The 26,197-nt window shown below is 41.9% G+C and overlaps 1 protein-coding gene across 1 annotated transcript in view; it reads left to right on the top strand.

Annotated features, from left to right (window-relative positions):
* Nucleotides 1-26,197, top strand: part of rasal2 (RAS protein activator like 2) — a 50,438-nt gene that overhangs the window by 9,231 nt on the left and 15,010 nt on the right. The window contains exons 2-9 of the mRNA XM_034182637.1: nt 1,001-1,155; nt 6,349-6,502; nt 11,460-11,558; nt 11,675-12,229; nt 19,799-19,943; nt 20,873-21,017; nt 21,987-22,226; nt 23,504-23,705. Coding sequence (XP_034038528.1) covers nt 1,001-1,155; nt 6,349-6,502; nt 11,460-11,558; nt 11,675-12,229; nt 19,799-19,943; nt 20,873-21,017; nt 21,987-22,226; nt 23,504-23,705 — 1,695 coding nt within the window. The remainder of the gene's footprint in view (nt 1-1,000; nt 1,156-6,348; nt 6,503-11,459; nt 11,559-11,674; nt 12,230-19,798; nt 19,944-20,872; nt 21,018-21,986; nt 22,227-23,503; nt 23,706-26,197) is intronic.

Raw genomic sequence — 26,197 nt, 5'->3', positions numbered from 1 at the left:
ACTGGTTGGGGCTGAGGGAGAGAATCAGGAAACAAGACATGCTGTGGAGGGGAGCAGAGATCAATCACTAATGACTAAATGCAGAGTGGTGCATACAGAGCAAAAAGAGAAAGAAACACTCAGTGCATCATGGGAACCCCCCATCAGTCTAAGTCTATAGCAGCATAACTAAGGGATGGTTCAGGGTACCTGATCACAGCCCTAACTATAAGATTTAGCAAAAGGAAAGTTTTAAGCCTAATCTTAAAAGTAGAGAGGGTGTCTGTCTCCCTGATCCGAATTGAAGGCTCTGCCTCCCATTCTACTCTTACAAACCCTAGGAACTACAAGTAAGCCTGCAGTCTGAGAGCGAAGCGCTCTATTGGGGTGATATGGTACTAAGAGGTCCCTAAGATAAGATGGGACCTGATTATTCAAAACCTTATATGTAAGAACAAGAATTTTAAATTCTGTTCTGGAATTAACAGGAAGCCAATGAAGAGAGGCCAATATGGTTGAATATGCTCTCTCCTTCTAGTCACCGTCAGTACTCTAGCTGCAGCATTTTGCATTAACTGAAGGCTTTTCAGGGAACTTTTAGGACAACCTGATAATAATGAATTACAATAGTCCAGCCTAGAGGAAATAAATGCGTTATCCCCATAGTCCATAGCATGATGCGGATCTGAGTCTAGGACTCCCCTGGAGGTGGGCCTCAGTGTCTTGTCCTAGGACACAGGTAGCGTGACCAAGACTCAAACCCAGGTCTACATATTTGATGTCCAACTTTTTATTTAATTTAACTTATTTTCTTGGTTTATTTTCTGTTTTTTCCTGCTGCAGTGATGTTGAAGTTGAGGCTGTGTTGTATAAGAGCAGAGTGTTTGTCCTGCAGGGGGCGCTCTGAATCTGTCATTGTTTAGTGCTTCCTTCAGGTGACCTGAGCAGAAAGGCATCAGGTTTGAAGGACTCAAATGGTCTGGATCCTTCTGGTTCTGGTTTTCTATAATCATGACGGCAGTCGAGCGGTTTCCATCTGACGGGAGTCTGTTGTGTTTTTCAGGGGTTTTTTAGCAAACGTCTGAAAGGGTCCATCAAGAGGACGAAGAGTCAAACCAAATTGGACAGAAACACCAGCTTCAGGCTACCGTCCCTCCGGCCTGCAGACGCAGACAGGTAACCGCCGCTTCGGTAACCACAAGTCAGATCACCGTCACTCAGGTCACCATCGTGGGTTTTATTCCCGGGTCAAAGTGAGGCTTTGTGACTGTTTATTAATTACATCTCAAGTGTTTCTGTCCACGTGTCATAAAAAAAGAAGCTTTGCGTGGACATTTGCTTTGGTTTTATGACGTGGACAGAAACATTTCATTATATCGTATTGAGCTATAATTGATTTGACCAGTAGGTGTCAGTATGACTGATTCTACAGAAGTCTCAGCCCACAAGACCACGCTCATTTTAAAAACATCCAATCAGATCAGACATGAGATTATAAATAATGTAGCAACAGTCGCAGCATCAGTGGCCACTTCCTGTGTGTCTGTCCATCTCTCCCTCCATTAAGACGCCAAACAGCAGGCGGGTTTTTGTTGTGTGATTTATTTTCCCAGCGTCCCTTGCGGCTCCCTCTGCGGCGTCTTGTGGCTTTTCTCCTCTCGGCCCTGGTCTTCCTCTTCCCAGCACTGACTGCTGGTTTTACTGGAAGCTGCTCCATCTGCAGCTCACTCTGAGTCGGGAAAGACCAGTTTTCCCAGCGATCCGGGGGATCGTTCCGCAAACGTGTTTTTGTGATAAGATGTGCAGTCTGGAATTTGTTAGTTTTATTTTTTTCTATTACTGAGTTTTTCAGCAGATCATATTGAGACAAGTATAACGGAATTCAAATATGCAGATTAGAATGCTAATTTGCATAAATTATTTCAAAAGTCATAATTGAAGAATGTTTCATCAAATACTTTGTAGTTTATTTTTATATTGATATGCACTAAAATCACCAGACCAAAATACTATCAATCAATCAACCAACATTTATTTATAAAGTGCTTTACAGCACCGACTGGTGTCCAAAGCACTTAACATTAAAAACACAAATTCACAAAAATTCAATTCAATTTCAATTCAATTCAATTTTTTTTTACATAGCGCCAAATCACAACAAACAGTTGCCCCAAGGCGCTTTATATTGTAAGACAAGGCCATACAATAATTATGTAAAACCCCAACGGTCAAAACGACCCCCTGTGAGCAAGCACTTGGCTACAGTGGGAAGGAAAAACTCCCTTTTAACAGGAAGAAACCTCCAGCAGAACCAGGCTCAGGGAGGGGCAGTCTTCTGCTGGGACTGGTTGGGGCTGAGGGAGAGAACCAGGAAAAAGACATGCTGTGGAGGGGAGCAGAGATCAATCACTAATGATTAAATGCAGAGTGGTGCATACAGAGCAAAAAGAGAAAGAAACAGTGCATCATGGGAACCCCCCAGCAGTCTACGTCTATAGCAGCATAACTAAGGATGGTTCAGGGTCACCTGATCCAGCCCTAACTATAAGCTTTAGCAAAAAGGAAAGTTTTAAGCCTAATCTTAAAAGTAGAGAGGGTGTCTGTCTCCCTGATCTGAATTGGGAGCTGGTTCCACAGGAGAGGAGCCTGAAAGCTGAAGGCTCTGCCTCCCATTCTACTCTTACAAACCCTAGGAACTACAAGTAAGCCTGCAGTCTGAGAGCGAAGCGCTCTATTGGGGTAATATGGTACTACGAGGTCCCTAAGATAAGATGGGACCTGATTATTCAAAACCTTATAAGTAAGAAGAAGAATTTTAAATTCTATTCTAGAATTAACAGGAAGCCAATGAAGAGAGGCCAATATGGGTGAGATATGCTCTCTCCTTCTAGTCCCCGTTAGTACTCTAGCTGCAGCATTTTGAATTAACTGAAGGCTTTTTAGGGAACTTTTAGGACAACCTGATAATAATGAATTACAATAGTCCAGCCTAGAGGAAATAAATGCATGAATTAGTTTTTCAGCATCACTCTGAGACAAGACCTTTCTAATTTTAGAGATATTGCGTAAATGCAAAAAAGCAGTCCTTCATATTTGTTTAATATGCGCTTTGAATGACATATCCTGATCAAAAATGACTCCAAGATTTCCATTTCCTCTCCAGCTTACGGGTTATCTGCTTTAAGCTACGAGTTTGTGAGTTATACCACGGAGTCAGGCACTTCTGATTTAAAGCTCTCTTTTTCAGAGGAGCTACAGCATCCAAAGTTGTCTTCAATGAGGATGTAAAACTATTGACGAGATACTCTATCTCACTTACAGAGTTTAGGTAGCTACTCTGCACTGTGTTGGTATATGGCATTAGAGAACATAAAGAAGGAATCATATCCTTAAACCTAGTTACAGCGCTTTCTGAAAGACTTCTAGTGTAATGAAACTTATTCCCCACTGCTGGGTAGTCCATCAGAGTAAATGTAAATGTTATTAAGAAATGATCAGACAGAAGGGAGTTTTCAGGGAATACTGTTAAGTCTTCTATTTCAATATCATAAGTCAGAACAAGATCTAAATTATGATTAAAGTGGTGGGTGGACTCATTTACATTTTGAACAAAGCCAATAGAGTCTAATAATAGATTAAATGCAGTGTTGAGGCTGTCATTCTCAGCATCTGTGTGGATGTTAAAATCGCCCACTATAATTATCTTATCTGAGCTAAGCACTAAGTCAGACAAAAGGTCCGAAAATTCACAGAGAAACTCACAGTAACGACCAGGTGGACGATAGATAATAACAAATAAAACTGGTTTTTGGGACTTCCAATTTGGATGGACAAGACTAAAAGTCAAGCTTTCAAATGAATTAAAGCTCTGTCTGGGTTTTTGATTAATTAATAAGCTGGAATGGAAGATTGCTGCTAATCCTCCGCCTCGGCCCGTGCTACGAGCATTCTGACAGTTAGTGTGACTCGGGGGTGTTGACTCATTTAAACTAACATATTCATCCTGCTGTAACCAGGTTTCTGTAAGGCAGAATAAATCAATATGTTGATCAATTATTATATCATTTACCAACAGGGACTTAGAAGAGAGAGACCTAATGTTTAATAGACCACATTTAACTGTTTTAGTCTGTGGCGCAGTTGAAAGTGCTATATTATTTTTTCTTTTTGAATTTTTATGCTTAAATAGATTTTTGCTGGTTATTGGTGGTCTGGGAGCAGACACCGTCTCTACAGGGATGGGGTAATGAGGGTATGGCAGGGGGAGAGAAGCTGCAGAGAGGTGTGTAAGACTACAACTCTGCTTCCTGGTCCCAACCCTGGATATTCACGGTTTGGAGGATTTAAGAAAATTGGCCAGATTTCTAGAAATGAGAGCTGTTCCATCCAAAGTGGGATGGATGCCGTCTCTCCTAACAAGACCAGGTTTTCCCCAGAAGCTTTGCCAATTATCTATGAAGCCCACCTTATTTAAAACACAAAAAATAAAAAACAAAACAAAAACCAAAAAAAAAACCCACATATACACATATAAACACATATACAATGAAATTTTACAATAAAATTTTAAAACAGCACATAAAAGCAGAACATGTCACCTCCCCACTAAGTGTTAAAAGCCAGTTTAAATAAATAAGTCTTTAACTTAAATTTAAAAAGTGCTCGGTCAGGAATAGTATGTAACTCAAGAGGTAGCTCATTCCACAGTCTGGGGCCAGCTACCGTGAAAGCATGATCATCCCAGCGTTTATATCTTGACCTTGGAACATCTAAGTAAAGCTGGCCAGACGCCCTTAATGTCCTACTGTAGGTGCGCAAAGTTAAAATTTCAGACAAGTAGGGAGGTGCAAGGCCATAAATAGCTTTAAAAACAAACACTAAAATTTTAAAATCAATTCTAAAATGAACTGGAAGCCAGTGGAGTGAGTACAGGATGGGCGTAATATGCTCACGTCTAAAAGTGTTTGTTAAAAGACGAGCAGCAGCATTCTGCACCAACTGGAGACATGCAAGAGACGACTGATTAATGCCCGAATAAAGTGCATTACTATAATCAAGTCTGGAGCTGATGAAAGCATGAATGGCGTCTCAAGATCACGTCTACTGAGGAAGTGCTTTATTTTAGCCTAAAGGCGAAGTTGGAAAAAAACTAGCTTTGACAACAGAATTTATCTGTTGATCGAACCTCAAACAGCTGTCAAATATCACTCCCAAATTCTTGACAGCTGGTTTTACATAGTTAGCAGAGCACCAAAATTTGGTGTTACCACATTTGGTTTGCCAGAGCGCTCAAACACCATGATCTCAGTTTTACCATCATTCAGGTAAAGGACATTTTGGGACAGCCACTGCTTTACATCGCAAATACAATTAAATAATGATGACAAAGCATCACTCCCATTAGTCCTCACAGGCAGATAGATTTGCAGATCATCCGCATAACAATGAAAGGACAGGTTGTGCTGCGTTATAACTGACCCCAGTGGCAGAATGTACAAAGAAAATAGAATAGGCCCAAGGACAGAACCCTGCGGAACTCCACAACACAGAGGAGCAGTTGTGTTTTTTTTTGTTTTGGTTTTTTTTTTGTTTGTTTTGTTTTTTCACCAGTTTGGACAGAAGCTGTTTTGTTGTTGTTTGTTTGTTTTTTTCACCAGTTTGGACAGAAGCTGTTTTGTTGTTGTTGCAGTCTTTAAAAAGTGAAATTTGACGTCTTTGTCTCATTTGACATATTTCACTGAAACATAAGTTTTTGGGATGATTGACAGAGTCTGAGATAATCCAATGTTACAGTATCCTCTCAGATGCATAATCCCGGTTTGTGTAATCCAGGATTACACATGGAAAGACTTTGATTTGTCTTCACATGAATACATGCTGCAGGTGATTCTGAAGCAAACTTTGTTTATGCAAAATAATCTTCATTTTTCAAATGTAAACAGCCAAAAACCAGGTCATGTGATTCTCACAAGTCACATGACCTGGAATCTGGATCCTCAGTACCATCTTGTTGGACTGTTCTGAGACATTAATTTAAAATGAACCTCAGCGTGGCAGATGTCCTCCTGAGACGGGTCTGTAGTTGAATCCCTGCCTTGCTCCACATGGCGTCCTCTCCGCTGCCTAGCGCCTGGTCTCCCGGCAGCGGTCGTTCCTCTGGAAACGTTCCCGGGGGCCTGATGCAGTTCAGGAAGTTGTTGACATGAAGGCGTCACTTGCTGCTGGAGGACGGACGGGGAGGACGGTGGGATGCTCTGGGGGACGGCTTTGCTGTGGCCCTGTGCTTGTTTTTCGTAGGTGTCGCCGTGCTGAGTGGCGCCCCCTGGCTGGTTTTGTTTTGTCATGTATCTTTTCACTTTGGTCTTTCAGACTGCACGGGCTTCCCAAGTTAAAGGAGTCCAGCTCCCATGAGTCTTTGCTGAGCCCCGGCAGCGCGGTGGAGGCTCTGGACCTGAGCATGGAGGACGACGTCTTCGTCAAACCTCTGCACAGCAGCATCCTGGGACAGGACTTCTGCTTCGAGGTACTCCAACACCACAGTTCTCTCTTCATTTGCTGGTTTGTGGACTCTCGTCCGTCCGTGTTTTTAATGTCATTTAAGTCGAGTTCGACGGTTACTGAAAGACAACCAAAGTTTTCAGGGCTGCAAATATCGAAGCAGATCAACATCCATCTGGAAACCTGTAACTTGAACAGAACACACACACACGCACACACACGCACACACACACACACACACACACACACAGTAAAATGATTGGAGCGGTTCATCACCGCAATAAACATCTGTGTCATGCGTGCGTGTAATAATTCAGTTAATCCAACGTTCTACTCGGCGTTAATAAAGTCTGCTGGGACTGAGGAAGACTTCAGGGACTGTGGGAAAACAGAAACACAGTCTCTGTGTGTGTGTGTGTGTGTGTGTGTGTGTGTGTGTGTGTGTGTGTGTGTGTGTGTGTGTGTGTGTGTGTGTGTGTGTGTGTGTGTGTGTGTGTGTGTGTGTGTTAGACCAGGAAATATTATGCAAAATAAAAAATAGGACTTCATTTAACCAGCACACATTACTTACTTTTCACACGCATGAGCACCAGTTGTGTTCACCTGGACATAAGACATCTATATCTATATACACACTCTTAAGGCTTTGAAATTGGGCATATCATTGGTGCATATCATGAATGCTTGGTCTTGTTGGATTTGTGAGAATCTACTGAATCTACTGGTACCTTGTTTCCCATGTAACAATAAGAAATATACTCAAAACCTGGATTAATCTTTTTAGTCACATAGTACTACTATTATTCTGAACACTACTGTATTAAAGCCAAGTGGGCTTTGTGTGTGTATGTGTGTGCATACGTGCATGTACCTTCAATCACAGAGAAAGTGGGGAGAGCTGACATTTTCTGTTTGGTATGTTGATGTATTTTGGGTCAAGGATGAACGGCATCAAAATGGAACATTAAGACTGAATTTATATCGCGCATTTCCATCTGCATCAGAAGCTCATTACGTTTTACAATGATGCTTCACATTCACCCATTCACACAGACATGCTCACACATTGATGTCAGGGTGTGGCCATACGAGGCACGCGCGACACACTGGGAGCAACTCGGGGATTGCCCAATGGCCCTTAGTGATTTTCCGGGCTGGCTGGGTTTTGAACCGAGGATCCTTTGGTCTGAAGCCCAACGCCTAATTACTAGACCATCACCTCCCCATCATGTTAATAGGATTAATATATTTAGAGAAGTTATGGATATTAGCTAACAGCAGTGAACTATGTGATGACTCGCACACAAACTCATCATAACTGCATAATTTATTACCACGCTTAAAAAATATCAACTACCTAGTTTACAGTGGTGGGCACAGCTAACCAAAAAGTTAGCTTTGATAACCGCTAATCAGCTAAGTGAAAAGCTAACTTTTATAATGCTAAACTGATAAGCCACTAAAAAATTTAGCAGAAGCTACAGCTAACCGATAACTTTCAGTATTGTCTCCGGTACTCAGCTACTGACAGACCGGTTTTGAGTTTAAATACCCCCAATGCTTCTGATTAGAATCAAAGACGATCACAAACCCAACACAACCAACGAGCCAGTGCTTCCATCTTTGTGCGCCCTGCCCACTGCTGTATGGAAGAATCATTTCCATTCACAGGATACAGTGGTTCAGCCGTGAGGTCGAAGTCTTCAAAAAGGAAAGCAGGTTTGACTTATCCGGATAGTTTAACTACATTAATGTCAAGTCATTTATACAAAGTGAAATATATAACACGCATCTTTTAATTTTAAAATAATGCACTAATGCTGAAGTTTTGAACATTAACACACAGGTGCCAAACTGCATTATAACATGGGTTAAAGTTCTCCGTCACCATGACAGATTTCCGTCATTTGGAAAATTTAACCACACATACGCACGCACACGTGGTGTTGTGTGTTTTCGCGCCAAAATATGATACTCTCACTGTCAAAGCAACATCCCATTCTGCACTGATCAAAACAGCAGCAATGTCAGTGTGGATGGTGCCACACCGCGGAGGAAGGGAATGTGTGAATTTGCCATGAGCCACCTTCCTGTCTTTGTGGGAACATTGGCAGACCTTCCCCAAGTAGACCATGGTGTGGCTTTGCTTTGAACCAGTGAAGCAGTGCTTCAGTCTGGTGCTTCGTTGGTTTGTATTATTTCGCTTTATCTTAATTTTCCCTGCTAAAACCCTGAAGAGCATATGTCTGTGAGTAATATTTACCTTTTTTATGTTAAACCGACTTATGGTCTTCTGAAACAGTTGATAGATGTATTTTATAACTTAAAAACGGGACTGATGCTAACACGTTAGCTTGTCTAATGGCATTTTCAATGTTAAAGTTAGCATTAAGCTGTTCACATCTCAGCATGTTTGTGTGCATTTGTTTTCTGTATAATAATTAATGGCTCAGCGTTTGTTGTCGTAAAAGAGTCAAATGTATTACGAATTGTAATATTTTTAAAATTTATTTTTATTTATATATTAATAATAATAATAGCAACAACAATAATAGTAATAATACCTAATAATGCTACAGTACAATTGTAGAGAAACAGACAAAAAGAACCTGATAAAACAACCAACTAACAATGAACATAAATAAATAAATATAGAAATAAATGTTTCCTGTGAACACCTAGTGACTCTTAAACCTCCACTTCATCCCTATTTTATTTAAGTTTAATGACAATTTGTTTTGCTCAAACCACATCTAAGCTGTGTTTTTACACAGGAAAACATAAAATGCAGTAAACTGCACATTTGTGTCTTTTTTCATGAAAATAACTTTACACTTTAGTCAGGCCTTTAAAATACTTTTGTGGACTCTTGCTGTAATATGTTGTCAGTGGTTGAGATAGTTGCTGTAGGCATCTAAAAATGCTCATAATCGGGTGAAACCTGATAGAAATCTCTTTGTGGTGTGTCTGTGAAGTATATATGTGCAAAATAAAACAAAACACTACTCCAGGTATGTTTTTGACGAGAATATAACATCATAACTTTATTACAAGCTAAAATGTTGTTAACTCACTTAAAGAAATAATGACAAAACTCACATGTAAGTAAAAAAACAAAAAACGATTAATTGAAAAAGTAATCGACCGATTAATCATTAGTTGCAGCCCTAGTTTGTTTTAGGGGTGAGAGCATTTTACCGATTAAATGTGAATAAGCCAGTTTTGAGTTACTCAGTGTGCATGCGTTTTCAAAACGGTGACAGTGTTACTTTGTGCACAGCAGAACAATGTTGTCAGTTGCTTTAGGCCCTAATTTTGTATTTTATTGACTGTACAGCGACACAGCATCCATTTGGCGCATTTACCGGATTGGAACAGATCAGAATACGACAGAAGACAATTTTACTTGACAGTTTGAAGTGAGTTTTCTTTGTTTCAGAGGGCTTCATACCCATTAAAATTCACCAGAATACACAAAATTTGACTCTTTTAAAAATGTTTTGGGGGAGCACCCCCAGACCCCCCAGAATCAAGACTACACCCCACCTCTCACCACCCTTTTATGTATCTTTATGTTCAGGTTTTGCATTCTTTTTATTCTTTGTCTCTCTCCTTAGAGGCTATTTAGAATAGATTTGTATGCTGTATAATGTGTTTATTGTATTTATTGAAGAAAAAAAGAGTGTGTGCCCCCACTACACCACATTTTAGGGAATTGCTGGCATTAATTTTTGCCAGGAAAACATTTCAGTTGGATGAAAATTTATTGCTATAACCCTTGTATTATGGGTAAACTGAGCCTCAATTTCAATTCAGTTTATTTACTTTATATAGCACCAAATCACAGCAGTGTCGCCTCAAGGCGCTTCACACAAAATTCAGAAAACAAAATAAAATGAATTAAAAGATTAAAAAGCATAGTAAAGGAGTAAAAAAGTAAAAAGCATAGTAACATAATATGTCAGTATGCAATATGCCATCCAGTAGATGGGTGAAAATGCATAGAAGTATGATGCTCAGTTATATCACACGGTTGTTGCTGCCTGAATTACAACTTAACAAACAGAATTTTCAGTTTTGCAAATGCCTTTTTTAACAAATGAAAACAACACATTTTACAAATACATATTTATTTGGAAAAACTAACACACTCGTTAAGTTGTGTGTTGGTTATATGAATCAACCAATCAGTGATCGCAGGCTCAGTTTACCCATAATGCAGTTTGGCATCTGTGTGTTACTGTTCAAAAGTTCAGAATTAGTGCATTATTTTAAAAAGATATGTGTTATATTTTCATTTTGTACAAATGATAGAGTTGACATTAATGCAGTTAAACTATCTGGATTAATTTGGTTTATAAATCAAAACCTTAAGTCAAACCTGCTTTCCTTTTGAGGACTTCGGCCTCACGGCTGGACCGCTGTATGCTGTAAAGGGAAATTACTTTTGTTTTTGTTGTTGTTTGTTTGTTTTTAATAACAGCTTGGCAGCTAGGCCCCTTCTGCTATGGTAGAGTTGAGCTCAGCTCCTCTCAGCTGCCTCGCTGCTGCAAAATATGTAGCAGACAGGAGTTAACAGGGTTTATAAATGTTTTTCACCATTACTAACTATGTAAATAAACCTTAGCGGTCTAAAAGTTATCAGAACTAAATTTATCCCAAGCTAATTGGTCTGCTGACGGTTTTTGAAGTTAGCTGAAACGCTAATCCGCTAACAAAAAATTAGCTTTGATAATTAGCGGTTAGCAGATTAACGGAACTGTGCCCACCACTGCTAGTTTATGAACACGACCCAATCTAGAGCCCGTGGATCCCCATGAACAATGCGCCAATTAGTTAAAATCTGCCTGAATGTTTTCACTGTGTGTTTTAACAGCTCAGGTGGATTCTGGACTCAAACTCGGTCTCAGTGGAAGCTGCCAATAATAAAGCGTCTGTTTGCGGATGCAGTTATTTATGTTTTCTGTCCATGTGTGTGTCAGGTGTCGTATTCAGGAGGAAGTAAGTGTTTCAGCTGCACGTCGGCCTCAGAGAGAGACAAGTGGATGGAAAACCTGCGGAGGACGATTCAACCCAACAAGGTGAGACAGAATATCTGTCCAAACACAAATATCAAACCAGACTTCTCTTTTGGCGTTTGTTTTTTCTGAAGACGGCTCTTTCCTCTATCTAACGATTTTTGTTCTTCTGCTTCCAGGATAACTGCCGGCGAGAGGACAACCTGCTGCGACTGTGGATCATCGAAGCCAAAGATCTGCCACCTAAGAAGAGATACTTCTGTGAGCTCTGCCTGGATGACGTTCTGTATGCCCGAACCACCAGCAAGACTCGTCATGACAGCCTGTTCTGGGGCGAGTACTTCGACTTCTCCAGCGTGCCCGCCGTGCGTAGCATCACTGTGCACATCTACCGCGACGCTGACAAGAAGAAGAAGAAGGACAAAAACAACTACGTGGGCCTGGTCAACATCCCGGTGTCCGGAATGACAAGCCGGCAGTTTATGGAGAAGTGGTACCCAGTCAGCACGCCGACGGCCAGCAAGGGCAAAGGAGGCGGGCCATCGATCCGCATCAAATCCCGCTTCCAGACCATCACCATCCTGCCCATGGAGCAGTACAAAGAGTTCGCAGAGTTCATCACCAACAACTACGGCATGCTGTGCTCGGTTCTGGAGCCTGTCATCAGTGTGAAGAACAAGGAGGAGATGGCCTCAGCCCTGGTCCACATCCTGCAGAGCACCGGCAGGGCAAAGGTCAGACACACCTGCCAGTCACACATCCGTGCGGGTTGACCAAAGGCCAAGGTACCGAGTTCCTGCCTGAGCTGGAACGGAATGACGTCTTCTGTCACGACGTCATTTGATCAAAATCTGAAGATTCACCATTTTTTTTTACACATTTTTCTATTTCTACAAAACTTCTGCCATGGTTCTTCTGAGTAGAATCGATGATGTCACTGGTTTCTGTAAATCTGATTGATCTAAATGTTCACTGTACTGCCCAAAAGGTTCTCGCTGGTGGGACTAGTGGTGCCAGCGGCCTCAAGCCACTGGGAGGCATTGTTCCAAATTCAAGATATGGAGATAAATGTATCTATGTCATCATAGCTCCACCTAGAGGTGAAACTACAGTACACAGGTATTGAGAGTCCTGGTGTCTCTCCGATTGGACATGTCGTCTGTGTCCACCCAGCTGTGAGCAGGTTCCGGCCTCAGCTGGAGGAGTAACCTGCATCAGACTGGTACCGGGACTCTGATCCACTTCAAAATACAGGATCCAGAGAAAAGCTCCGGTACCGCCAGACCTCAGAACCTGGACAGCATTTATAATCATATTTTGACATACAACCCCAGTTCCAATGAAGTTGGGATGTTGTTTGAAATGTAAATAAAAACAGAATACAATGATTTTCAATCCTCTTCAACCTATATTCAATTGAATACACCACAAAGACAAGATATTTAATGTTCAAACTGATAGACCTTTTTTTTTTTTTTTTTTTTTGTGCAAATATTTGCTCATTTTGAAATGGATGCCTGCGACACATTTCAAAAAAGTTGGGACAGGGCAACAAAAGACTGCGAAAGTTGATGAATGCTCAAAGAACACCTGATTGGAAACAGGTGAGTGTCATGATTGGGTATAAAAGGAGCATCCCCAAAAGTCTCAGCCATTCACAAGCAAAGATGGGGTGAGGATCACCACTTTGCGCAACTTTGTGCAACTTTTGAACAGCTGCATAAAAAATTGTCCAACAGTTTTAAAACAATATTTCTCAACGTTCAGTCGCAAGGAATTTAGGGATTCCATCATCTACAGTCCATAATATAATCAGAAGATTCAGAGAATCTGGAGAACTTTCTACACGTAAGCAGCAAGGCCGAAAACCAACATTGAATGTCCGTGACCTTCGATCCCTCAGGCGGCACTGTCATTAAAAACCGACATCATTGTGTAAAGGATCTTACCGCGTGGGCTCAGGAACACTTCAAAACAAATCAATTTTATTTATATAGCGCCAAATCACAACAAACAGTTGCCCCAAGGCACTTTATATTGTAAGGCAAAAGCCATACAATAATTACGGAAAAACCCCAACGGTCAAAACGACCCCCTGTGAGCAAGCACTTGGCGACAGTGGGAAGGAAAAACTCCCTTTTAACAGGAAGAAACCTCCAGCAGAACGAGGCTCAGGGAGGGGCAGTCTTCTGCTGGGACTGGTTGGGGCTGAGGGAGAGAACCAGGAAAAAGACATGCTGTGGAGGGGAGCAGAGATCAATCACTAATGATTAAATGCAGAGTGGTGCATACAGAGCAAAAAGAGAAAGAAACACTGCATCATGGGAACCCCCCAGCAGTCTAATGCCGCATTCACACCGGGCACGACGCGAGCGACTGCAGCCACAGGTTGCCATGTAATCCCTATGTAAGGACGCGTTTTGGCGCCAAACCGCGCAGCGCGACGCGATGGAGGCGAGTGAAGTGATGCGAGTGAAGCGATTTTGAGCGTTTTGCATCGCGCTGCCCTCCTCCACAAGTTCAAAAATCTGAACTTTTTCGTCTCGTCGTGCCGCAAAGACCAATCAGGGACTGAATATGTAGTGACGTGGAGATGTCTGGAGTTTGACTGAAGATGTGAACATGTCCTGTCTCTGGTAGCAGCCTGTGAGCAGGACTTATGTCTCTTTTGTCCTTTATTTCACAATCATGACAGAGTTTTTGGAGCGAACAGCAGCCCCACAGCAGCGGGGAGCGGAGTTTCTTTTTCTTTTACGTGCGCGTGCGCGAATCGTCCTGGAGATTATTTTACTTATTAACTACATAGCTGTATAAAGCAAATGGTGACTGGTTTCTAAACACAATTATGACAGAGTTTTTTTGGGGAAGAGCCAGCTGCAGCAAGCAGCGGAGTTTCTTTCTTTTTTTTATTTTTTTTTATTATTTACATGTGCGTGCGTGAACGGGACAGTTGATCCTCAAACTGGGTCCTGCAGAGGTGGAACGACCGCTGAAAGCGGCCATCACCCAGACACAGTTCCTGGAGCAAATAATGATACTCTCTGTATTGGGAGCTTTCCACAGCAACTCGCTCCGTGTGATCAAGGTCCGTCATGTTAACTTGACTGACAACCGGAGCCGGCGAGCAGAATGGAAGGTCCTCCTATCTGATGACGCACCGGGGCGAATTTTCGCAGCGAAAGTCCACCCAAGCAGAGCGACACACCGGGCGAAGGAGGCGCGTCCATCGCCTGGCGACCCACGCGAATTTGTAGCGTCAGATCGCGTCCGGTGTGAACGCGGCATAAGTCTATAGCAGCATAACTAAGGGATGGTTTAGGGTCACCTGATCCAGCCCTAACTATAAGCTTTAGCAAAAAGGAAAGTTTTAAGCCTAATCTTAAAAGTAGAGAGGGTGTCTGTCTCCCTGATATGAATTGGGAGCTGGTTCCAGAGGAGAGGAGCCTGAAAGCTGAAGGCTCTGTCTCCCATTCTACTCTTACAAACCCTAGGAACTACAAGTAAGCCTGCAGTCTGAGAGCGAAGCGCTCTATTGGGGTGATATGGTACTATGAGGTCCCTAAGATAAGATGGGACCTGATTATTCAAAACCTTATAAGTAAGAAGAAGAATTTTAAATTCTATTCTAGAATTAACAGGAAGCCAATGAAGAGAGGCCAATATGGGTGAAATATGCTCTCTCCTTCTAGTCCCTGTCAGTACTCTAGCTGCAGCATTTTGAATTAACTGAAGGTTTTTCAGGGAACTTTTAGGACAACCTGATAATAATGAATTACAATAGTCCAGCCTAGAGGAAATAAATGCATGAATTAGTTTTTCAGCATCACTCTGAGACAAGACCTTTCTAATTTTAGAGATATTGCGCAAATGCAAAAAAGCAGTCCTACATATTTGTTTAATATGTACATTGAATGACATATCCTGATCAATAATGACTCCAAGATTTCCTCACAGTATTACTAGAGGTCAGGGTAATGCCATCCAGAGTAAGTATCTGGTTAGACACCATGTTTCTAAGATTTATGGGGCCAAGTACAGTAACTTCAGTTTTATCTGAATTTAAAAGCAGGAAATTAGAGGTCATCCATGTCTTTATGTCTGTAAGACAATCCTGCAGTTTAGCTAATTGGTGTGTGTCCTCTGGCTTCATGGATAGATAAAGCTGGGTATCATATGCGTAACTTCAGAAACCCATTGTCAGTTAACACAGTTTGTCACTACATCTATAAGTGCAAGTTAAAACTCTACCATGCAAAGCGAAAGCCAAACATCAACAACATCTAGAAACACCACCGCCTTCTCTGGGCCCGAGCTCATTTGAAATGGACAGACACAAAGTGGAAAAGTGTGCTGTGGTCTGATGAGTCCACATTTGAAATTGTTTTTGGAAATCATGGACATCTTGTCCTCTGGACAAAAGAGGAAAAAGACCATCCAGATTGTTACCAGCGCAAAGTTCAAAACCCATCATCTGTGATGGTATGGGGGTGTGTTAGTGCCCATGACATGGACAACTTACACATCTGTGATGGCACCATCAATGCTGAAAGGTACATCCAGGTTTTGGAGCAACACATGCTGCCATCCAAGCAACGTCTTTTTCAGGAATGTCCCTGCTTATTTCAGCAAGACAACGCAAAGCCACATTCTGCACGTGTTCCAACAGCGTGGCTTCGTAGTAAAAGAGTGCGGGTACTAGACTGGCCTGCCTGCAGTCCAGAACTGTCGCCCATTGAAAATGTGTGGGGCATTATGAAGTGCAAAATACGACAACGGAGACCCCGGACTGTTGAATAACTGAAGTCGTACACCAAGCAAGAATGGGAAAGAATTCCACCTACAAAGTTTCAACAATTAGTGTCCTCAGTTACCAAACACTTATTGAGTGTTGTTAGAAGGAAAGATGATGTAACACAGTGGTGGCTCCAGAGATTTTTTTCTGCAGGTGCTATGGGAGAGTTTGGCATTTTTATGAGGGTGCTATGGGCTCAGGTGTCACGACAGCTCTCTGCTACACCTCTGCCACGTTCTGATCTGCGACAGTCACTAATGACATACAGAATGACCAAAATCACACACAAACCTAGGCTACTGTTCAACACAAATATCCACAGACCTCTAAATGTAGCCTACAGCCTCAGGGGAAAAATGCCAACAGCAGGCAGAGAAATAATCTTTCACTTACCATTGATGTCTTCATAACAGCACAATGCACTTGTTGTTGTGGTTAAGAGCAAAAAGCAGCAATGATTTTATTGCTGTTCAGAGGCCGTGTCCTCTGAGGGTTAAATACCAGGAGTGATACCGGGTCACTGGTTTGTCTGTGCCCTCTGTTGTTCCTCAGGTAGTTCTTTAAGCAACACAGACTTCACTTCTTTCGCATTCCACTCATGATATTTGGGCAGCAAAAATAAACCATTTCAACAACTTGAAACTACACTCACTGCAGTATGACGTCATCATTCATGCTGAAAACCTCTTCCATGCCTTTGTCTCCTCCAGGCTTGACTACTGTAACTCCCTGCTCTTTGGGATCTCTGGAAAAAAAACCTTGAAAAGCTCCAATACATTCAAAACATTGCAGCTAGAATTCTGATGAGAGTATGTAAACAGGATCACATCTATATTCCATAACCTTCACTGGCTCCCCATAACCTACAGAATCCATTATAAGATTGCTCTCATCACCCACCAATGCATCCATGGCAATGCCCCCTGCTCACCTCAAAGACCTCCTCACTCCCCACACACCCTCCCATTCCCTCTGTTCACACAACACTAATCTTCTCCGTCCCCCTCTCACCAAGCTTCACACCGTGGGAGACAGGGCCTTCTGTTCAGCTGCCCCTCATATTTGGAACTCCCTCCCTGACCATCAGAGGGCTCCACAAACTGTGAAATCTTTTAAAAAAGCCTCAAGACAGACCTGTTTAGACAGGTCTGTCTTAATTTGAATCTGTTGCATCTTAACCTTTTCATTCTATTTTATTATTTTATTTTGGTTTTATCTTAAGATTTTCTTTTTTTTTTATTCTCTTATTTATCCTTGTTTTTTCCTGTAGTACTTTGGTATTTTTATTAATGAAAGGTGCATTATAAATAAAACTTATAACTTATAAACTTATTATTACTATCATGACATTGTTGAACATGATGTCATCTTGTGTTAAACAGTCAGTTCTGTTGATGAATGTTTATTTTCTTTGATGAGTGAAGTATTTTTCTAATCACATTATCTGAAAATGCCAGAAGTGTCTCACTGTGGAAAACTGAAAGGATGATGTCATCGCCCCACCTCTGTAGCATGTTGTCAACTGTGTTTTAGCATATTTATTTTACATATTTACATATACATATACATATTTTCGCATATAGCTTTTAGCATATTATTGTTTTTAACAAGTAACTTCCATCATAACGAATTAACACATTTCAAAATGTCATCTTCCAAAGCAAGTGTATCATGTGCAGAACAGTTTCCAGCTGTGATGATGAATTCTGGCAACAGGTTAGATTAAAAGACTTGATTTAATCCGTGAGCCGGCTTCTAAAGTTTTTAGCTTTCATTGCTAAATTAATTAGCTCCACGTCTTCTCCATTTTTCGTAGAAGCGTTACAGCGCTACATACAGGCCTGGCATGTGTACTACAGCATTTTCAAGCGGTTTCACTGGATCTGTGAGAACGAAGACATTTGTTGAATGGAACACTTTTTGAAAATGACAAAGAAAAAGATTGTATAGAAGAACCGTTTCAGTGTAGACAAGGCCTTAAAAACATGGGATGAAATTAAATTAAAATTAGTGCAGCAACTAAGAGAATATTTAGAGCAAAATCATGCAAATGGTGATACAAGCACCAAAGTTGGCACAAATACTCCTTAGACATTACTCTTTTGAAAAAAACCGACTGGCCACTTGAATTTTCAATAGGCGGCCAGGTAGGGGTCAATTGAAGAATTACACGGGGGTCAAAATTAAAAATGCTCAAATCATTTTGAGAACTACACCACATTATTTGTCTGATCGTAAAGATTCCAAAAAGGTATAGTTTGGACTATCTATGACTGAATGATCAGGAGTTATCTGGTAAAAGGTCAGTGTCAGTTTGTACAGGAGTCAAAAGTTAAAGTTGCTCCAATTTTGGTAAAAAATGATGCAAATTATTAGTTGAGTTATCAGGGTTTTAAAAAGGAATAGTTTGGATCATGTATCATGCTTTGTTATCATGTTACAGGGTAACTTATGTCACATGTCATAGAATCCAATGGACGTTGACCTTGTTTTACCTTTACTTTGGAGACCAAACATTCAACACATCAAAACTATTCCATTTATTAATCCTATTAGCTCAACCAATAATTTGCATCACTTTTTACCAAAATTGAAGGAACTTTTACTTTTGACCCCTGTACAAACTGAAACTAACCTTTGTCACCATTTTTGCTGTTTTTACCCCAGAACTCCTGATCATTCGGGCATAGATAGTCCAAACTATACCTTTTTGGAATCTTTATGATCAGACAAATATGTATAGTTTTCAAAATGATTTGAGCATTTTTAATTTTGACCCCTGTGTAATTCTTCAATTGACCCCTACCTGGCCGCCTATTGAAACTCAAGTGGCCAGTCGGTTTTTTCAAAAGAGTAATGTCTAAGGAGTATTTGTACCAACTTTGGTGCTTGTATCACCATTTGCACGACTGTTTCAGTTATCTGCTGCACTTAATAATAAATGAGGAATTATTTTCTTGGGGGTGCTATGACAAATCCAGGGGGACTCCAGTGCCCCCTAGAGCCCCCCTGGCGCCACCCATGTGTAACACAGTGGTAAACATACCACTGTCCAGCTTTTTTGAAACGTGTTGCAGGTATCCATTTCAAAATGAGCAAATATTTGCACAAAAACAATAAAGTTTATCAGTTTGAACATTAAATATCTTGTCTTTGTGATGTATTCAATTGAATATAGGTTGAAGAGGATTTGAAAATCATTGTATTCGGTTTTTATTTACATTTTACACAACATCCCAACTTCATTGGAATTGGGGTTGTATTTAACGGCCTGACAGACGTCCTCTGTCCTATATACCCCGAGTCCCTCCTCTGCTTCCGTTTATAAATGTCATTAGTTGCTGTAGAATGATCAGCTGACAGATGAGAACCAAGTGATCAAAGAACTCAGTCATCAACCTTCTTATTTTTATTCTCTTCACTACTTCTTCTCATCCTTTCTCCATGTCCTTTGCCTCTTCATCATCTCGTTTTTCCTGTTGTCCTCTCACGCTGTGGTCTTCTTCTGCAGGACTTCCTGACAGACCTGGTGATGTCCGAGGTGGACCGCTGTGCCGATCACGACGTGCTGATCTTCAGGGAGAACACGCTGGCTACCAAATCCATTGAGGAGTATCTGAAGTTGGTGGGACAGAAATACCTTCACGACGCTCTCGGTCAGTCGCTGAGCGGATCATTCCTTTGATCTGTAAACTGTTTGATGTTGAGCTCCTCAGGTCACAGGATTCAAAAATAAATCTCTCAGATAATATGATGTCAAAAACAAACCAAAAAAAAAAATCTTAATTTCAGATTTGAATTTAAAAGGATCTGAAATTAATTCAGTGGAAGAAGAAGCGGTGACCCCGCCCACCTCTGGATACGGCTCTGCACTCAACTGACCTCTTGACCTACAGACTGAGGTCGTGACACGTCGTGTCTGTATGAACCAAAATATGAGTTTGTAGTCACTGACCATGTGACCTAATTAATATCCAAATCAGGTCACTGTTGCCATGGTGATGGTTCTCTCCACCTTGTTGGGTTCATTTCTGTTTGGAGACGTCGTGGGACAAACTCTATGTCCGTCTGTGTTGATGGTCACAAAGTGAGACGTCTTTTCGCTCACTGAAGAACATCAAACGAATGATGAGACTCTGTGATCAATAATTTAGATTTAATCGTGGACTCAAATGAAGATTTGACATTTTCTTTATATTTTGTTTGTTACTCCGTTGCTCAAAACCGTCTCAGAAGACTTTGATGTGGTTTGCTGAATGCTAATATTAGCGCTGCTCTTCATCCTCGTCTTTTTTACACACTTCAGAGAAAAAACAGTTTCCGAGCTGACGGCCGGGAAACTATTCTTAGAAAGAGAGTGTTAAAAATAAAACCTGATCTTCACTCGGCTGTTCTGAAAATAGACACGCGAGTCTGAAGACATCTTTAAAGAGTTTTGATGATTTCCTTTGATGTGAGAATCTTTGTTGGTTCACTTTGTGCTTCGTGTCAGTTCAACAAACGCTGATGACATCAGCACACGGTCACCAATCAGAGCGGTGTGTGAAAGATTCACCAACCAATCAGCTTGTGTGTCTGTCGCCAGGCGAGTTCATCAAGGCACTGTATGAGTCGGATGAAAACTGCGAGGTTGACCCGAGTCGATGCTCCAGCAGCGATCTGCCCGAACACCAAAGTAACCTGAAGATGTGCTGCGAACTCGCGTTCTGCAAGATCATCAACTCCTACTGGTACCAGCTGACTCTCACATTCACACCCAGACTGAGTCTGTGCTCACATTCACACCCAGACTCTGAGTCTGTGCTCACATTCACGTCCTCCATCTCAGTCTGTGCTCACATTCACACCCAGACTCTGAGTCTGTGCTCACATTCACACCCAGACTCTGAGTCTGTGCTCACATTCACGTCCTCCATCTCAGTCTGTGCTCACATTCACACCCAGACTCTGAGTCTGTGCTCACATTCACGTCCTCCGTCTCAGTCTGTGCTCATGTTCACACCGAGAGTCTCAGTCTGTGCTCACGTTCACACCGAGAGTCTGAGTCTGTGCTCACATTTACGTTCTCCGTCTCAGTCTGTGCTCACGTTCACACCGATAGTCTGAGTCTGTGCTCACATTTCCGTCCTCCGTCTCAGTCTGTGCTCACATTTACGTCCTCTGTCTGTCTGTGCTCACGTTCACACCGAGAGTCTCAGTCTGTGCTCACATTTACGTCCTCCGTCTCAGTCTGTGCTCACGTTCACACCGAGAGTCTGAGTCTGTGCTCACATTTACGTCCTCCGTCTCAGTCTGTGCTCACGTTCACACCGAGAGTCTGAGTCTGTGCTCACATTTACGTCCTCCGTCTCAGTCTGTGCTCACGTTCACACCGAGAGTCTGAGTCTGTGCTCACATTTACGTCCTCCGTCTCAGTCTGTGCTCACGTTCACACCGAGTCTGAGTCTGTGCTCACATTTATGTCCTCCGTCTGTCTGTGCTCACGTTCACACCGAGAGTCTGAGTCTGTGCTCACATTTATGTCCTCCGTCTCAGTCTGTGCTCACATTTACGTCCTCCGTCTGTCTGTGCTCACGTTCACACCGAGAGTCTCAGTCTGTGCTCACATTCACATCCTCAGTCTCAGTCTGTGCTCACATTCACGCCTGGCGTGCTGAAAGGATAAAGTCATGTGACCCTGACGTGTTGTCTGTGTGCAGCGTGTTTCCTCGGGAGCTGAAGGAGGTTTTCACATCGTGGAAGCAGCAGTGTGTCTCACGCGGACACCAGCAGGACATCAGCAAGCGTCTAATCAGTTCCTCGCTCTTCCTGCGCTTCCTGTGTCCCGCCATCATGTCGCCGTCGCTCTTTGAGCTGATGCAGGAATATCCAGACGACCGGACGTCCAGAACACTCACCCTCATCGCCAAAGTCATCCAAAACCTCGCCAACTTCACCAAGTTTGTAAAATATTGATGAATAATTTTATTTACAAAAGCACAAATTGACAGATTAAAACCAGAAATAAATCTAAAAAATACAACCGTAAAAACAGATTAAAAAACAAAAACCAACAAATCCATCTGAAGTAATTAAAACTGTATGTTAATGATCAACAGGACAAAATATTATTTAAAGTTTAAACTAACAGATTCACAGAACATCTGCAGGCCGACTGCTCCATCAGGTCACAGCACAAGAAGCAAAGGTTCCACGTGTCTGCTCTACTGGTTCCTTTTGTTCTGTTGGGGGGGGCACAATCCACCACACAATCTAACAGCACCTTTTCCAGTTCTGTGGTTCCCAGTTGGTTCCTGTTGTTTAACTGTAATTGTTTGATTGTTCGTCTTTGGTACCTGCTGTTTGATTGTTTGTCTTTGGTTCCTGCTGTTTGATTGTTCGTCTTTAGTTCCTGCTGTTTGATTGCAGGTCTTTGGTTCCTGCTGTTTGATTGCAGGTCTTTGGTTCCTGCTGTTTGATTGCTGGTCTTTGGTTCCTGCTGTTTGATTGCTGGTCTTTGGTTCCTGCTGTTTGATTGCTGGTCTTTGGTTCCTGCTGTTTGATTGTTTGTCTTTGGTTCCTGCTGTTTGATTGCTGGTCTTTGGTTCCTGCTGTTTGATTGCTGGTCTTTGGTTCCTGCTGTTTGATTGTTCATCTTTGGTTCCTGCTGTTTGATTGTTCGTCTTTGGTTCCTGCTGTTTGATTGTTCGTCTTTGGTTCCTGCTGTTTGATTGTTCGTCTTTGGTTCCTGCTGTTTGATTGTTCGTCTTTGGTTCCTGCTGTTTGATTGCTGGTCTTTGGTTCCTGCTGTTTGATTGTTTGTCTTTGGTTCCTGCTGTTTGATTGTTCATCTTTGGTTCCTGCTGTTTGATTGCTGGTCTTTGGTTCCTGCTGTTTGATTGCTGGTCTTTGGTTCCTGCTGTTTGATTGTTCGTCTTTGGTTCCTGCTGTTTGATTGTTCGTCTTTGGTTCCTGCTGTTTGATTGTTCGTCTTTGGTTCCTGCTGTTTGATTGTTCGTCTTTGGTTCCTGCGGTTTGATTGCTGGTCTTTGGTTCCTGCTGGTTTGATTGTTCGTCTTTGGTTCCTGCTGGTTTGATTGTTCATCTTTGGTTCCTGCTGGTTTGATTGTAGGCTAAATGTGATCCGGTTTGTTGCCCTTATCAAAGCAGATCAAATGGTAAATGAAGCCTTTGTGATGTCATCAGTCCTTTGATGGAGCTGTGATCTGGATCTCAGGTTCGGGAACAAGGAGGAGTACATGGCCTTCATGAATGACTTCCTGGAGCATGAGTGGGCGGGGATGATGCGTTTCCTGTCAGAGATCTCCAATCCAGAGACTCTGTCCAACACGCCGGGCTTTGAGGGCTACATCGACCTGGGCCGCGAGCTGTCCGTCCTTCATGCGCTGCTGTGGGAGGTGGTGTCCCAGCTGGACAAGGTAGGACACGAAAGCACGTGAACAGAATCAAAGCTTTCAGTGTTAAAAAACAACAAACCTTTAAGGAGGTGATCGGTGGGCGTGTCCCGGGTCTGATCAGAATCATGCCGTGGGTTCGTGGCCCTCAGTGAGTCCAGAAAAGCAGAAGGCCCCGTCCCTCCTTCTGTCAGGGTTAGACTCCACCACTTACCACCACTTTTGTTTTGTTTTGTTTTTTTGAGTGGAAGTTGGTATCCACTGTTTTTGGATGCAATAAACTCCTGAATCTTTGGAAAATAGACACCAAGCTCAGATTTAAAATTTCTCATTGGAAAACCCTACTTATGTTTCCCTGAACAGGCAGAACGTCATATTTCAGTGTTTATACTCCTGAATGTCCAGTGTGACCTCGTGTCGCTGTCTCAGTTTAATAATGTTTATCATGTTTAAGAACACATGAACATAACTTACAAACATCAGTTAGACCAGGGTGCCCAACATCTATCAGAATCAGAATTTCTTTATTGTCCCGTAAAGGGAAATCTACTGAACCGAGATCTACTTTTAAAGTTGACAGTGTATCGAGATCTACTGAGCCACATCGAACGCCACAGCGTAGCCGCAATATATTGTGCACCAATATAACAACACAATTTTCTGGCAGGTTTTAACAATAATAATACGTCATTGAAGTAAATGTGCAGGGTGGAAAAGTTGTACCCTACCTTAGTGGGACTTCTGGCCCCGAGAGGAGGAAGCTGGTCTCTCATAGTCGGGACAGTAGGAGCTGAGTGCAGCTGTAATCAGGCACTCAGACTCTGTCTGCATTAGATTCCAGATTTGGATGTTCATGTCAGGTGTTGCTCTGGATTTGAGCTCAGTGTCATTTTTCAGTGTGAGGATCCAGGTTGAACAGTGACGCCACTTTGGACGAAATACAGTCCACATCTATATTTTCCCCAAATGGAAAACAGAGAAAACTGACAACAGGCTCTTTGGATACAAAGTCAGTGAAGCGCCTGTCAAATTCTGACAAGATGCTCTGCACGTGATCATCATAACGTGCACTCTCAGGCCCCGCCTGTGGAAAGTTCTGCAGGTCTCACTGTTGCAACCTGCTTGATAGCACGTGTAATATTCCTTTAAACTTGCTTTCAAATGCAAAAGCTGTGCATGTTCAGCTTGAACGTTTCAGAAATTCTTCTGCTGAGCTACCGAACGTCTGTGTGCAGCAGACGTGTGTCTCCTCCAGCTGCCAACAGAATAAATGTGTCCTCAGACTCCTGGCCCAAACAGAACACTGCAGTCTTGTTCACCACATTCATCACTCTTCATATTTATGGACCGTTATGCTGCTCATCGACTTTTCAAATCCTGGACTTTTCGGGTGAGCAGAGGGGATTTAGCTGGGTTAGCATTAGAAGTTAGCATCATATTTCTTGTGAATCGTCTGAAATGCCACTCCAAATTCTTTCTTCAGTAAAGCCAGATTTACATTGCAGATAAAACAGATGGATTTGCCATTCGAATAAATGAAAAAATAATCCAGGATGAAAATTAGAATTTTTCATTTCTTATCCACCACGTGTTTAACAGCAGCTGGCGTCGTTGTTGGTGCAGTGCTGCCACCTGCTGCATCAGTCTGTTATAGCAGCACTAAATGCTCTTGAGTCCAGTGACAGAATTTTTTTTTTTTTTTTTCATGTGATCGACTGGAACTCAGCCCGCGAGTTACAGGAACGGCTCGGCCGTGTTGCTTTAGTAAACATTGCACAAATCAAATGGACAAAAAATAAAAAATAAATAAAAGATAAAATCCCAAATATGGTCACCAACTTTAACAAAAGCAGTAAATTGCAGGAATTAATAATCACAGTTTAACTGAGATAACAGTTCACTATTTTCATTCACAAACACAACAAATGGGCAAAAAATACATAAATAAAAATTATTTTGAACTGTTTATACCATTTTTGGCCACAGTGTAACTTATTTTGGCTCTTTAAGCTGTTACGTTGTCTCAAAAACAGTTCTTCTCACTTTCATTTTTTTCTCTTCTGCATTCTGCAACATAAAAGAAGAACAAGAGCTGCTTCCCTCTTCTTCTTTTATGGCATTTAACGGCAGATGGCATCCTTACTGGTGCAGTGCTGCCACCTTCTATTTCAATCCGTTACAGCAGCGCTGACATGTGATCGAGTGGAACTCAGCTGGTGATCGACTAGTTGATCGACATGGTTGACTGGTTGGGCGCACCAGAGTTATACCTTCTTCATGAAATGACACAGAACATGTAGCTGTGACCAGTTAAGATCTTTTTGTTTTTACTCAACATTTTCAGAGTAATATGATGGTGTAATATATGGTGTTATTCAGGAAAATATTTAGAAATGTTGAAGGCTTTACTTAGTTTTTTCCTCTGTCTACATCTGTGTTTCTTGTCCATTTAGAAGCTAAAAATAAAAACATTAGCTTGGTATCCTATTTTTCCGTGAACTTTACCATTTGAACAA

The sequence above is a fragment of the Thalassophryne amazonica genome, chromosome 12 (genome assembly GCF_902500255.1).
Source record: "Thalassophryne amazonica chromosome 12, fThaAma1.1, whole genome shotgun sequence".
Classification (NCBI taxonomy): Eukaryota; Metazoa; Chordata; class Actinopteri; order Batrachoidiformes; family Batrachoididae; genus Thalassophryne; species Thalassophryne amazonica.
The sequence above is the reverse complement of the archived record's forward strand: the minus strand, read 5'-3'. Positions and strand labels throughout refer to the sequence as shown.